Consider the following 14,752-nt stretch of genomic DNA (forward strand, 5'->3'; position numbering starts at 1 on the left):
GAACTGGCGGCGGCGACCTGTGGGGGCGGTTGAGGACGCACAGATCCGGTCGGTGGAGGCGGTTGGCGGAGCTCCGCCCGGCGGGGCTCCTTGGATGCGGCGGCGACAGGAGTTGACCTGCAGGGCGGCTTGGTATGGAGAGGAAAGAGGTCACGAGGAGAAGAAACAAGAAGGAAGGAGGAAGGAGATGGTAGGCGGGGCAGCGGTGGTCGCCGGCGGCGAGGTCCCCGGAGGGACACTTTGTATGAGTCGGCCTCGTGGCTCTGTAAACCGGCTGGGCGTCAACCTGTGTATATAAAGGGGCGACCCGGCGGCGGTTCAGGGCCCCGAGGCCGACTCATACAAAGTGTCCAGCTCGGTCTCTCCTTTCCTAACTTATACTACAAGTTTACATAGTCATGGCGGTTTACCACTATGGGCCCTAGTCCGCCTTTGGGCTTCGGGCTTCTATGCTTCTTTTAGTAAAGCGCCATCTTCCGGATCTTCATGGGCTTCAACATAGTCAAGGGTGAACCGGACCCTCCTGGCCGGTTTATACCCAGTAGCTATATCCTCCACAGGTAGCTTGACCTCTCCTGATCCAGACGGGATCGAGGCGTGCGGCGCGCTGCAGTTGTCCACGGTCGGGGCGGGGGGTTGATTGCATTAGGGGTGTTTACGTCAATTTTTGCGAACTCAACATCTTACAATCAGGGCCCACCTGTCAGAAAGTGATTAAATGGGCTAAGTCCTCTAATCAGTGCTATTTGCAAAATGTTTACTGAATCCGCGGTGATTTTTGCAAAAAAAAATAGCGACCTAGTGGTTTTCCGCAAACGAAGCCCCAAATGTGATAGTTTTCTGCTTTTAACTCGGTGTGCTCCTATGTGAGCGGTTGGTTGGTTGCTCGCCTGTGAGCCTCGGCGTTGTTTTTGGTTCCTGCGGGCGAAGGATTCCTGGACTTGGTTTTTGAGGTGGGGTGTCGCTGGGTTTTTGCTCCACAGCAGGTGTCTCGCATGCGAGCTCTTGTGGTGGGTTTGCTGGCGATGTTTTGAACTTGCCTCCCCTTTCCCGTCTCTTCAAATTTTGGATGGATCTTATATTTTCGTTATGGACGCCGATAACTGGCGAACGTTCGGCGTGGGATAGCGAGAGCTCCTGTTCCACGCTCGTTAGCGTCAAACAGGGAGGCTTCGCGCAAGCGGGCCGGCCCATTCGTAGGAGTCGAGGGACATAATAAAAACTGAGAAAAATACCATCGTAGGATGGAGTCGAGCTCTCGACCTCACTCTAGATAACAGAGTTGCCAACCACTGCATCAAGGGACTAGGCATGTATTTACCAACTACGCCACCCTTGAAGTGCTATGTGCACCTGCATCTCGTTTTTTAATCTTCCTTAAAAATTGAATAATGTTTTTTTGAACAAATTTCAAAACTAGAACAAAATTTTAAAACGTACTTTTTAAAAAAGTGAAAATTATAAAAACATGAATACAATTATGAATTCAAACGTTTATTGATTCTTTTATGTAGGATAAACAATTTTAGCTATATATTGAACTTTTTGTAATATACGCTGAACAACTTTTAACAACACATTGAACTTTTTTGTGATAAACACCGAACAATATTTAAAACACATTGAACTTTTTTGTGATATACGATGAACAACTTTTAAATATACATTGAACATTTTGTGTAATATACACTGAACAATTTGAACTACACATTGAACATTTTTGTGATATACGCTAAACAAAATGTAAATACATGTTGAATAATTTAGTGGCATAGGGTGAACAATTTTTTTAATTGTGGACAATTTTTTAAAAAAGTGAACCAAATTTGAAACTGTGAACAATTTTTGAAATCATGAGCAAAATTAAAACGTTTCTGAAAACAAAGGATAAAATAAAAACGAAATGGGATAGATAAAAGGAAAGGGAAAAAGTAAAGAAATAGAAGCTGAAAAAGAAAAAAAACACAACAAAAAAGAAAAAGGAAAACAGAGAAAAAACCAGAAAACTGGCAAAAAGGAAAGAAACAGAAAAAAAATCGGTTGAGAGATCCTTCTAGAATGTTCCCAAAACCAGTTTCCCTGCTTTGACGCTGGAATTGGGCCGGCCCGTTTCGCGGTGCTCTGTCGAGCGCTTCAGCGGAAGCGCAGCGTCTGGACGCTCGCGGGCGTCAAATAGGAAACGCCTGTGAGAGCCCCGGTCCGAACGGAAAGGTCGGGCAGGGAGGAGCGATGTAACGAACGATTGTGTCGTTCGGTGTGGTGGAAGGCCAGCCCGAACCCTTTCAGCCTCTTCTCTCAGCACGTGTACGTAAAACCAAAAAGGGCCTACAAAAGGCCCAGCTTTATAAACAAAAAAACAGTCCTTAAAAAATCGAAAAAATGACGCTTCTTTTACAATAGAAACACAAAAAATCCTGCTACGTGAGCACATAAAAAACCAGTTAGTGGGTGTGTCTTTGATCAAAAAGTTTAATGAAAAATTCTAATTCCAGGCTTGAAAAAAAATTTGCCGTGGTCCGAGAATAAAGTAGTGCAAGGTAAAAAAAATCTCAAATTTGGCATGCTTAAAAATATTAAAATTTGCCATGATGTTTTAATTAAAATTGACATGCTTTGTATGGAATTTGAGAAGAAAAACTTATACAGGAAAATTGCTGTGGTGTTTTAATTACACGCAGCCAAAAAAAAGATGGAGAAATTGCCATGACACAAATTTAAAATTGACCATGCGAAATTGCCATGTATTTAAAAGTAAATTTTCCATGGCAATGAAGTTAAAAAAAATCCATGGCAAAATAAAGTAAAATTTGCCATGTATTTAAACTGTAAATTTGCCAAGTATTTTAAGGTAAAATTGCCATGGGAAAAAATATAGTAATTCTTTGACGTGGCAAAGTACAGTGAAATTTGCCATGTATGTTCCAATAAAATTGCCATGTATGTAAAAGTGAAGTTGCCATGGCAATAAAGTTAAATTTTTGCCATGGAAAAATAAAGTAAAATTATGACATGGAAAAAATAGAGTAAAAATTTCCATGTATGTAGATAGTAAATTTGCCAAGTATTTAACCATAAAATTGCCATGGCAATGAAGGTTAAAAATTGCCATGGCGAAATAAAGTAAAAGTTTTTTTAGGGTAAATAAAGTAAAAGTTCACATGGCAAGTAGAAAGCTAAATTTGCCATGCTCCATAATTTTTCTTTATTTTGCCAATAAAAGGAGAATTTTGCCATGACCAAAAATAGTAAATTTGACATGGCAAAAAAGAGTAAAAAAATTGCATGGCAATGAAAGGTTTTTTTTTGCCATGTTTGTTAAAGTAAATTTGCTTGGCAAAATGAAAGGGAATTTTTGCCATGTTGTGATAAAGAAAAGTTGACATCACAAAAAAATTGCATGCCAAAATGAAGCTCAAAATTGCCATGGCAATAAACTATTTTTTTGGCATGCTAGAAAGTTAAAAAATTGCCATGTTCTTAAAATATGAAAACCTTATGAAATATAAAAATGCCATCGTGAAAATGCATATTAATGACCCCGATAAAGGCGTGTCTCTTCGGCCTGTAGACACCCCTGCCCGAACGAATCGTTTGGGAGGACAGGGGCATCGACCGAACGATTTGTTCGGGAGGAGAACCTACAGGCCTTTTTCTGTGAAAAAGAAAAAAAAGCCCATGTTAAGTTATGACTAGTATTAAAGCCCAGTTTTTCTGTAACTAATAAACTACTAGACTTCTGCACGGCAAAATGCCATGGTCTTTTACCATTCTATGAAAGAAATTGCCATGTTCAAGTTTATGTTTCCATAAATGGCGTAAAAAAGGAAGAAGTCATAGAAAATCTGCATCTTTACAAATAGGAAAAGTTGCCAACACTATGAAGTTCACAAAACAGGAAGAAGTTGCCATGGCAAGTTTGCCAAGTTTTTGTACATCTTAAGTTGCCATGTTTTTGAACATCTTTTGTTGCCATGGCAAGTTTGCCATGTTTTTTGAACATCTTAGTGAAAGAACTTTGCCATTTTTTTGTACAAACTTAATTACAAAAAAAAAGTTTACCATGTTTTTGCACATATTAACTTTGCCATGGCGAGCTTGCAAATGTTTTTGACATCTTAAATTGCCATATCAAAAACATATCATGGCAAAATTGTGTAATAAAAGAATATTATGATGTCTGCAATACTTATGTGATGATACCAAGCTACATGGCAAAATGGCCATGATCTTGATATGTTTCCGCCTTGAAATTGCCATGGACACAAAAAAATGCAGAACATTTCAAGAAATTTTCATGGACTCTATAACAGCCTACATACACTGGCCACTACATTTTCATGGCAATTCCACTACAGAAATTGCCATAGCTGCAAAAAATTACACACTGTCCACTGCATTTTAATGGCAAAAATTTAGTACAAGAATTGCCATAGCTGCAAACATACACTATTCACTGCAATTTTAGCCAAATGAAGCTGTCGTGGGGGGAGGAATGGAGCAGAAATCTCACCAGCTCTATGTCGACGGCGCCGCCCGTGATCCCCGAACCAGCTTAGCTCCCAGGTCCCATGTTCACGACTGCAGGAACCTCGACGTCGCCACCTAATCGACCTGCTGGCGACGACCGGTGCACAAGCAGGAGCGGCTCCCACCAGAGCAGAGGCAGCAGGCGCTGACCCAATGAACCAGTGCCGGGATCCTAGAGTAGATGGCGCCTTTGCTGCTCGTCCCCCGCCGCACCAAGGTGCGTCCCCCATTTCCATGTGCGGCTACTGCCCTGCGTCTCATCTCCAACCGCCGCCGGCACGAGCTCCCCACGCCACCATCTCCCCAACTCGTGCTGAAGCTTCCTACACTTCTCCTCTCCATAGCCGCCGACACAGGCAATGTGATTCCATCTCGCTGCTGCTGCCCTCCGCGCAGCTCACCGTTGGCCAGGGGCGGCCGCCGCTCCCGCCGTAGGACCTCCAGTCGCCAGGCGCTGGTCCGCTTCGCCCGTACACGGCGCGCGCTCCGGGATCTCCGTGAGCCGCGGCTGTCGCCAGGAATCGCCGGCGATTTAGTGGTGGGTGGAAAAACCTATGAGGGGAAGAGAATGAGGGGGCGAGGGGAATCAGCGGACTGAGTGGAGCCTGGAGAAGGATAAGGCGTTCGGGACGGGTTGTATATTTCCGAACGGGTTCGTTTGCTGACGTGTATCCCTGACACGCTTTAAGATCTGTGCGCCTGATCCGACGACAATTAGAGCGTTCGGGCCCAAAATGTAAAATACGGACGTTCGGGAGTAATCGATTCCGTTTCGTTGTTCAGTTAATGAAAAGGGAGTACAGGTTGCGGATGTAGATGTTCTAAAAACAGCGTCCGATCAGCCGCGTGGCCTTTAATTCCGAGCTTGCACCCGAAGCAAAACTGGTGGGCGGGCAATCTCGGCAACACTAGCCTGCGAGGTTTCCGCCGAGCTGCCGGAGGGTGCGAGCGGCACACACATAACCGACACAACTCTCCTACTGGAAGAAGCCAGCACTTGGGCAGGCCTCAGCCACTTGATCAAAATAAGCAACGGTAGATCCGGCCACGCAAGGCGGCCACAAGGCAAGTGGGGCGCCGTCACTTCCATAAACTCCCCCAGGGCAGAGGGGTGCCGATCTACTTCTACTACAGGTTGCTTGTGGTGCTCGTGCGGCCGCGCCGACTGTGAGTCGAGTCGTGACTCAGGCTTTCACTTAGCTCACCAAAAGCTGATGCCTACCTGTCTCCCGATTCAACCGCACGTGCCACATCACTCAGCTCACATGTCTAAATCACGACCGATACTTGAGCATACTTCACTGGTCGTTTGTGTTGAAAGAAGAATGTGAGGTATCAGCATCAAGGACTCCGTGGCCCAATGGATAAGGCGCTGGTCTACGAAACCAGAGATTCTGGGTTCGATCCCCAGCGGAGTCGATGTTTTTGGTTTTCTATCACTTTTTTCTTAAACCTACATGCCACCTTTATTTGCGGAGTCGATGTTTTTGGTTTTCTATCACTTTTTTCTTTAACCTACATGCCACCTTTATTTCTAGTATCATCAAATGATTCCTTGAATTACTTCCTTCACTGTCGTGATACAGATCGCATCAGTCGTCAAATATTATGCCATTGCTGCGCGCTGCTCTGCCCAAAAAAATTACTCAATTGTCTTCTTTTTTTTGCATAGTGCACGAAACGGTACGCACTGCTCCCTTGGACCCAAAATGTAAAACCATTTTTGACACTCTAAAAAGGCCACATGGCCCTGCTTTTTTTTTTAATAGAAAGCAGCAAGGAAACGATATACTGTTACAAAGCCCAAGTCAACTAATCAAGGATTTTTTGTGATAATCGCTGCTCCGGGCCACCACCCGAAGAACGGCGAGGTTTCCCTTCTCTTCGGATCAGCCATTCTATCTCCTCACTCATGGAGGAGGCCGCAGGACAAGGCTTTCCTCTGTATTTTGTGGATCGCGGCAGAACTACGGCAAGGCCGATGAACCACGCCGCGCAGTCGTTTTCATCGCGTCGATGATGCCACGCCGCTGCAAAGGGAGGGGGGAGAAGGGTGTCATCATGTTAAGTCAAACTGCACACAACAATCCTTGAGGGGAGGGGACTCGGATGTCATGGCATGAAACCAGGATGTAACATTTCAGGGAAGGATGTTGCTTACAGTCATGCTAGGCGCGGCACAACTCCCCACGGGAGTCCCTTCGAGCGACGGTCGTTTCAGCGGCACCGGTATGCCGTGCAATGATGCAATCTTGCACTTGGTACTGGTCAATTATCGCATGACCGGAGGATATGGCATGGATACTGTGTCCACTAATTTGTCAGGAGTATCCTTGGCAGTTGGGGTCAAACAGAATCCTCAACAGCCTACATGCAGGAAATCAGAGCTTCAGTACTTAATATAAAAGATGCCATGGATTCATGGTGTGCCAAATAAATAAACCTATCATAAACATGCATTCATAGTTTTCCATTCCAAATAACTAATAGCACTGTTTTTTGTAAAATAATGCAACCGAAAATTGGCATGTAGCATCTACATTTCAATATCATCTAGAAGAACCAGTCAATTATATATAGCCTATGTACGAACCATGCGGAAGGAATATACTTACTTTAACAGCAAATCATCGGTTGATCAGGATCAACAAATTCATCCCTCCGATACTGCGGTTGCTTTCTGCAGGAACAAATTTGTTCATCAAGTATCCATAAAAAACACTGTTTCATAACAAAGGGCCATAGAACAGTCTAGCCTACATAGTTAACATAAAGGAATTAATTATGGTTGCTAGTGATCACCAGTTTGAAGTGCACTAAGTTTGTTGAAGTACCAATAATGATCGGAATACAAATGAAAGATGGAGATCACAAAAACTCACAAATGGTACAGCCTCACACATCAAATTCATAGGATTATGAATCACGACATACTTCTACCAGAAAGCTATTGTGCATATTTCCAAAATAAGCAAGCTAGATACTCCATGTATGTGAACACCAAACAATTTAATAGGGGCAGACATGTTATATGTTGACAAGAGAAAACAATATCACCAAACTATAGACAACATAAATTAACAGCATTCAAACATGAGCAGTTGAGCAAAAATACCAAATGAGAAGATTTATGTAGAACTTGTCTTTTATGTGCATTCACAGCCTAAATACAGTTGCACGCGATATAAATACTGCACCACCAAAAAAAGTATTCATATCCATCATTTTTTGGTTGAGAGGTTAAACAAAATGAACTTCCAGGAAAGTTTGCTCAATTTACCTTACTCTCAGTCTTGAGATGTATGTCATACTGGAGTTGCAAATTCTAGTAAGAGGGCGGCCTGAGTTCCTTTAGTCGCCGAACAACTTGCTTCATTGTGGGCCTAGAAGAAAGAGAGTCCACAGTACACTTGATACCGAGGTGCAGAATCTCAACCAAGTCATCATGCGGAGCCACATCCCACAGCCCTTCTATGAAGAACTCACGAGCTCGGCCCTTCTGCAAAAGCATGCAAGCCCAGGCAACTATGTTGAATCCATTTCCATACGGAGAAAAGGAAGGGTCCAGTGCTTTTTTGTCTGAAATAAGTTCAAGCAGCACAACACCATAGCTGTACACATCAGCCTTATCAGAAACACGGCAAGTCATCGCATACTCTGGAGCAACATACCCAAAAGTACCCGCGACACCGGTGGTTGCATGAGTTTCTGAATTCCCAAGTAGTCTTGCTAATCCAAAATCCGAAAGGTATGCAGTGTACTCATTGTCGAGCAAGATGTTGCTTGGCTTCACATCCCGGTGCAGAATACGTGGGACACAATTATCATGAAGATATGCAAGTGCACGTGCAACATCTAGAGCAATTTTGTGAAGCATTCTCCAATCAATTGGTCTCTTTGTCCTTTCCTGTATGAACCTTTCCAAGTTACCGCCGGGCAGAAAATTGTATATTAGAAACATCTCTGAATCACTGAGGTGGTACCCTATGAGTGTTACAAGATTGTCATGCCGACACCTTCCAAGAGTTTTCACCTCTGCTTGGAACTGCTGAATACCTTGGAACCTTCCAATAGCGAGCCGCTTTATTGCCACCAGAATGCCTGGTGCAATCTCAGCTTTGTATGTTGCTCCAAAGCCACCACTTCCAATGCAATTGCTTGCATTAAAACTGCCAGCAGCGCGTACAACGGTCTCATATGTCAAAGGAGCACCAATATCCACAAAAACAGTAACTTCCCTTCTCCTGTTAGAACGCCTTGATGGTCTTGATGCACATTTACGAGTGTAAATGTAAAGGATGATCAGGGCCAAGAGAACTGCAACAATCGCTGATGCTGAGGTTATTGAGGCAATCTCTATTTTGGTGAAGCCTCCGCCATCGCTGGATGTATTCTCAGGTTCTGGACTAGCCTCATTCTCACTGAGTGCTCGCACATTCGAATGCAACGGCCCAGCCAAGTTATTGAATGAAATGTTAAAAACAGACAGTGATACTGGGGTAAGGTCGGCAATGTTTCCAGAGAGCTCATTATTGTTCAGCAGAAGTGTCGTGAGACCTCTCAGTGTCACAATATTACTAGGGACATTCCCAGACAGAGAATTGGATGAGAGATCTAAAATCTCCAGTGATTCCAACTGCCCCAAAGAGGACGGTATCTGACCAGTGATATTGTTTGCAGCTAACGAGAGAAATTTCAAGCTCTTGAGGTCTTTGAAACTGGCAGGTATTTGACCAACCAGAAAGTTTTTGCTGATGTCCATCTTTACAAGAGCACCCAACAAACCAATGTTAGCAGGCAACACTCCTGAAATTTGATTCTCGGCTAGAACCAAAACTCTGATGGCATGGCATTTTGAGCAGATTTCTTCTGTGAGCTCACCAGATATCTTGTTGTCTCGGAAGCTGACGATCAAACCATTTAAGTTGCTGCACTGTTCCAACAGAATTGCATCCAATGATCCTGTGAAGTTATTGTGATCAAGAGTTAATGCATGCAAGGTCCTGTTTCCATATCTGTCTGCACTAACTGGCAAGGATGTAAGACGGCCTCCAAACTTGTTCTTTGCAAAATTATGGTATACAACCGAACACTCTCCTGATTCACAGTAACCCAATGATAGTTGTGCTACAGCTTGGGACATGAAGGGTGAAGAATAGCCAGATGTCACGCCATCCAACGGTTGCTGTGATGCACATTCTTTGTTCGCAAACGCTGGAATTGAGCCTGACAGTTCATTGCCACTGACATCAAACACATCCATACAATGCAGATGAAGATTTTTATCAAGCGAACCGGACAATCTATTGGAACTGAGGTTGAGAAACTTGAGGTTTCTACACTGCCCTAGCTCCCTCGGAATCACTCCAGCAAGTAAATTACCTCCGAGATTAACCATCTCCAAACTATGGCAGCTTCCCCAATTGCTTGGGAGATTTCCTTTCAGGCCCGCCTTCGGCGCCCATAACAACCTAAGCTTTGGCAAAGCTGTCACGCTCTCCGGAAGCTCTCCCTCAAAGAGATTGAACTCATGGGGTTTCACTGCATCAAACTGGCTCGACAACACGAGAACCGACAAACCTGAGCAGTTCCCTAGCTCCCTGGGTACCAGACCGCTCAATCTGTTACCCGATACGTCCAAAACCCGCAGCTTGCTCAGCCGTCCAAGCTCTGGTGGGATGGAACCGTCCAACATATTGGAGAAGAGGCGCAACGAGCGGAGCTGTGTGCAGCTCCCCAGAGCAGAGGGGATGCTCCCGGCAAGAAGGTTCCGGGACAGGTCGAGCTGCCTCAGCCTGGGGAGGCCGCCGACGACCGCCGGCACGGACCCGTTGAGCCGGTTGCCGGAAAGATCCAAGAAGTTCAACTCCGTGCAGCTGCAGAGGGAGGCAGGGATCTCGCCGCTGAGCGCGTTGGAGGAGAGGTTGAGCACCCTCAGCCGCGGCGGGAAGGCGGGCGGGAGGGCGCCCCGGAGCGAGTTCCCGGCGAGGTTGACCCCCTCGAGCTTCTCCAGCCGCCAGATCTCCGCGGGGATCTCGCCGAAAAGGCCCAAGGAGGGCAAGGAGAGCTGCTTGAGCTCGGTGAGGAGCCCGACCGACGTGGGCAGCTGGCCGGCGATCCCGCTCCCGCGCGGGAAGCTGGAGGGCACGTGGAGGGCGACGACCCGGGACCTCGCATCGCAGGCGACCCCCGGCCAGGAGCAGTGGTCCGCGCCCGACGGCCACCGGCGGAGCAGCTCGGAGGAGGGGACGGCGTCCCTGAGCCGGAGAAGCGCCGATCTGTCCTGCTCCTGGCCACGGTTCGACGAGGAGGCGGCGAGCAGCGGGAGCAGGAGCAGGAGCAGCAGGACGGCGGCGGTGCTCCGGCGAGCGGCCACCATCTCCGCCCAGCCGAAGGCGAGGGACGGCCCGGGGGTGCTGCGGTTGGTGCAGCGGAGGCGACGACCGACGAGGGAGGGGAGGGGAGAGGGAGGGGCAAACTCACATGGGGAAGAAGAAGAGCCCGGGCGCGCGCGCGATATCGGGGGACTCGGAGGGGGCGGAGGCGATATTTTTTCTGCCTGCGCCTTGTCTGTTGTCTCCCTCCGGTTTTGGTTGGTGCTGCTGGACTGACTGCTGGTGCCGGTCCTCCCTCCGCTTCCCCTTCCGTGGCTTCCTTCGCTGCACTTTCCTCGTCGCCTCTCCCGTCCTCCACTGATAATTCATCCCCCCTTCGTCCTCCGTTTCTTTATTTTTTATTAAATCGTTTGGGTCTGACCGTATTGCCCTCGGAAAGATGGGTTTTGTTTGCTGATGAGGGAGGGCGTGGCTGCCGTGCCGGTGCCTGACCAAGCGTCCATGCTTTTGGGTTTTGACCAGGCCTTGCCTGCCATGCTCCGATTTTCTTTGGAGATGTGGATGGATGGGGTTAAAGCAGGATTAGTAGGAGGGTTTCACACATCATTGGAACCACCGATCTACTTTTTATTTTATATACTATGGAAAAAGAGTTTATGTTTTTAACATCTCAGTTTCAATTTTGTGATTAAACAGTGACGGCCTCTTCGAGTCATGGGATTTCCCAAGCGCGGGAATAGAAAAGTAGGAATATAGTTTTTTTTTAACGAAAGAGGTTTCCCTTCAATTTCATTAACGAAACCACATCGACCACAAACCACGGGCACTCCCGTCCAGTCATTGGGTTCGAAAAGATAACAACCTTAATCTAAGCTAAAGACCACTAGCTGCGGAGGGAAAACAAAAGACATGACATGCATCGCTTACACCAGTACAGTTATTTAAACTTCTACAAGTTATCAAGATTACATGACGAAAACAGAGGGAAGGAGAGAAGATTCATCATCTTCCCAGTCACCGAACTCTAGGTCTCCATCCCTGTGCCGCCTTGTATATCTCACTTGCCACCCGCTCGATTAGTTTTGCTCCCAGCTGCGGTAGTTTTTGTTCCGGCTTTTTTATCTACAAAACCGACCAATCAGCAATCCAATTGCACATAATTCAGATGAATATCATGGGATCATATATCTTTCTAGATCTGAAAATAATATCATTTCTGCATTTCCTGGGAGCCCAAAATACAACAGCGCTTCCCACCAGAACTAGTTTTTTCTCAAGTTTTTTAAAGATTTTCAACCACCTACCCAAGTAATCATTTGAGTTTATTGGGGTTGTTCTAAGGCCCAGAGCACATTTGATCAAACTCCAGACCAATCTAGCCGCTGAGCATTCAAAGAACAAATGATCAATGTTCTCTTCTCGCCCACAATATACACACTCTTTTCCTCCCTTCCATCCTTTCTTGATCAAATTGTCTTTGGTAAAAATGCTTCTTCTTGTAAACAGCCAAAGGAACATTTTAATCTTGGCTGGGATTTTAATTTTCCACAGGAATTTGTGTGGGAATCCCACACCATCATTGATCAGAAATGAGTATAAAGACTTAACCAAAAATTTTCTGTTTTCAGTGAGCATCCAGAGGGGTTGATCTTTCCCCCCATGCATCCTCACCTCCTCGCATCTTGTTTTTAGGCTATTCCAGAGTTCTATCGTTTCTCCTGTCAAGGTTCGTCTGAAGCTAAATCCCTGCCAGCCTCTGTTAATAGCTTCTGCCACTGAGATATTATGGTCAAAGCTAATGTTGTATAGTCTAGGGTATAGATCTTTTAGGGGTTTAGATCCCACCCACCAATCTTCCTAGAATCTAGTCTCAATCTTGAAACTCACATTAAGCAAGCAAATTGGTCTGAATTTCTGTATTTGTTTGGCATCTTTAACCTTGGGAACTAATGTAATAATTCCATAATTCAACCTAGAAATATCTAGATTTCCGGAATGGAAGTCATCAAGTAGGCCCTTAAGGTCCCATTTAATTAATTCCCAGAAATTCTGGTAAAATTCTACAAGTAGACCATCTGGACCAGGGTTTTTGTTTTTGTCCATATTGAACACCACCTCCTGCAACTCTTACATACTGAAGGGCTCAATCAAAGTTCTAGCTTGTTCTTCTGAGATGTCAGGAGCATCTTGGATGTTTAAATTCACAGTAGAGTTTTCAGGTTGACCAAATAGGTCTTTATAAAAATTTGTGATGTATTTAACCAGTTCCTCACCCCCTTCAATCTCACCTTCAGCTTGGCTTAGAGAAAATATTCTATTTTTCCTCCTCCCCCCCCACTTTGGCATGGTAATACTTGGTGTTGTTATCCCCATCCCTGGTCTCTCTATCTTTATATCTTTGCAACCATTTTAGTTCTTCTTGTTTCATCGGTCTCCCTAATTGAGCTCTCAATTCTTTTTGTTCATTTCTATCCCATGCAGATAGCCCCAGTACCTCTGCTCTTTTATCAATATCATCTAGTTTGCATAGTAGTTCTTTTTTTTTTGTATAGTGCATCTGAGTTTAGGATCCATCCCCTTACTTTTTGTCTAAACAATGTAGGAATAGAGTGGCATGGCATCATCAGTACTACGGGCTTGTGAGGATGTTTGATTGTGCACTGAAAAAACAAAGGATTCTTTCAAAAAAGTTGAAGTGGATGAAAAGTTTGCTACTCCCTCTCAACCATACTAACTGCCGTTGATCCAATACGAAGAATACTAAGGAAAAATTCATATGGTTTGCGATGATACGAAACAAACAACCCATACAGGCAAAAGAAATCCTAAGGATTGGAATCCTCCAAAATTCCTTTGAATAAGTTTTATTACTACAACCAACAACCTCAAAGACATCACCATCAACACCTAGTGAGATGCCTCCAACAATACTAACATCAGGCAATAAGTGACGATAGTAATTCATGTGACCAACAGTACTATGAAGGAAACCATAGGCAATGATTTCACGATTGGTTTCTTGAAATCCAATAAAATCAAGTTTCTATATAGTAATTAAGTATGTGAGGCATTGTGTTTGGCCATCTTGACCTAAACCATGTATGTTTCAAAACATTCCTGTCATGATATCTTAAAGGGGTGAGACGGATCACAAGGCCGTGACTTAGCTGCATTATCTGGCAAAAGTATAGAATTAAAAGTGCCCCCTGATCTATATTTAGAAAAAATGCAAACAACAAGAGTACAAACTCCAGTCTCAGAAAAACTATCATCATCAAGCACATTTGGTAAAGATATCTTCGGGTTTTGAGTAGAAAAATCTAGACAACTTAATTTTTCTAAAGTGACCATGTTACTAATGATTTAGTTCTATCACAAATGTTTTTACCAATAATAAAATAATATGAATGACACATGCATGATTACCCTAAGTAGAGCAAGAAAACTCAGTACATGACTTACCTTCAAAAGTAGGGGGATCTCCAAATTTTTCTTCATCTTGTAGGTACCAAGTTTAGCCATGATGTTTTCTCTCTCATGGTTCGTGGTATTAGACCTTTGTATAACCACTGGACCCCACTTTCTAGTGTTAACATAAATTTCTTCTCAAACAAGACCTCCTTCAGGAGACAACTGCCATGAACATCATATGCGGCAGGTTGGGCAGATTTTCCAATAGACATCATTTCCAAAGCATCAAGAACGGGCCCTCAAATACTCTCATTTCATCTTCCAAATAAACTTCATTCACATCAATTTCGGACCCAGAATCACCCACATGCTTGAGGATCGCAAAGCGGTTTACTTTCTGGATGGACACAAGGGAATCAACCACATTATGAGCAGTTTCAACCTGAAGAGGGGGTTTTGTACCCTTGTTGGGGTTAAAA

At 44.7% G+C, this 14,752-nt stretch overlaps 1 protein-coding gene and 1 non-coding gene across 3 annotated transcripts; one reads left to right on the forward strand and one right to left on the reverse strand.

The window, feature by feature from the left end:
- The first annotated feature begins 5,873 nt into the window (after positions 1-5,873).
- TRNAR-ACG lies at positions 5,874-5,946 on the forward strand. Its single transcript has one exon. It is a non-coding gene; the product is annotated as a tRNA-Arg (tRNA).
- A 211-nt stretch (positions 5,947-6,157) lies between these two features.
- LOC119311859 (LRR receptor-like serine/threonine-protein kinase RPK2) lies at positions 6,158-11,175 on the reverse strand. Of its 2 annotated transcripts, XM_037587574.1 has the most exons (5): positions 7,808-11,175; positions 7,643-7,718; positions 7,143-7,207; positions 6,689-6,894; positions 6,158-6,557 (listed from the first exon to the last, which is right to left on the reverse strand). In XM_037587574.1, the coding sequence occupies exon 1, from the start codon at positions 10,904-10,906 to the stop codon at positions 7,853-7,855; it is 3,054 nt and encodes a 1,017-aa protein (XP_037443471.1). In that variant the 5' UTR covers positions 10,907-11,175; the 3' UTR covers positions 6,158-6,557; positions 6,689-6,894; positions 7,143-7,207; positions 7,643-7,718; positions 7,808-7,852. The 2 variants fall into 2 exon arrangements, with proteins under 2 accessions (XP_037443471.1, XP_037443470.1); XM_037587573.1 differs by lacking the exon at positions 7,643-7,718.
- Positions 11,176-14,752: the final 3,577 nt, after the last annotated feature.

This window comes from Triticum dicoccoides, chromosome 5B (assembly GCF_002162155.2).
Source record: "Triticum dicoccoides isolate Atlit2015 ecotype Zavitan chromosome 5B, WEW_v2.0, whole genome shotgun sequence".
NCBI lineage: Eukaryota > Viridiplantae > Streptophyta > Magnoliopsida > Poales > Poaceae > Triticum > Triticum dicoccoides.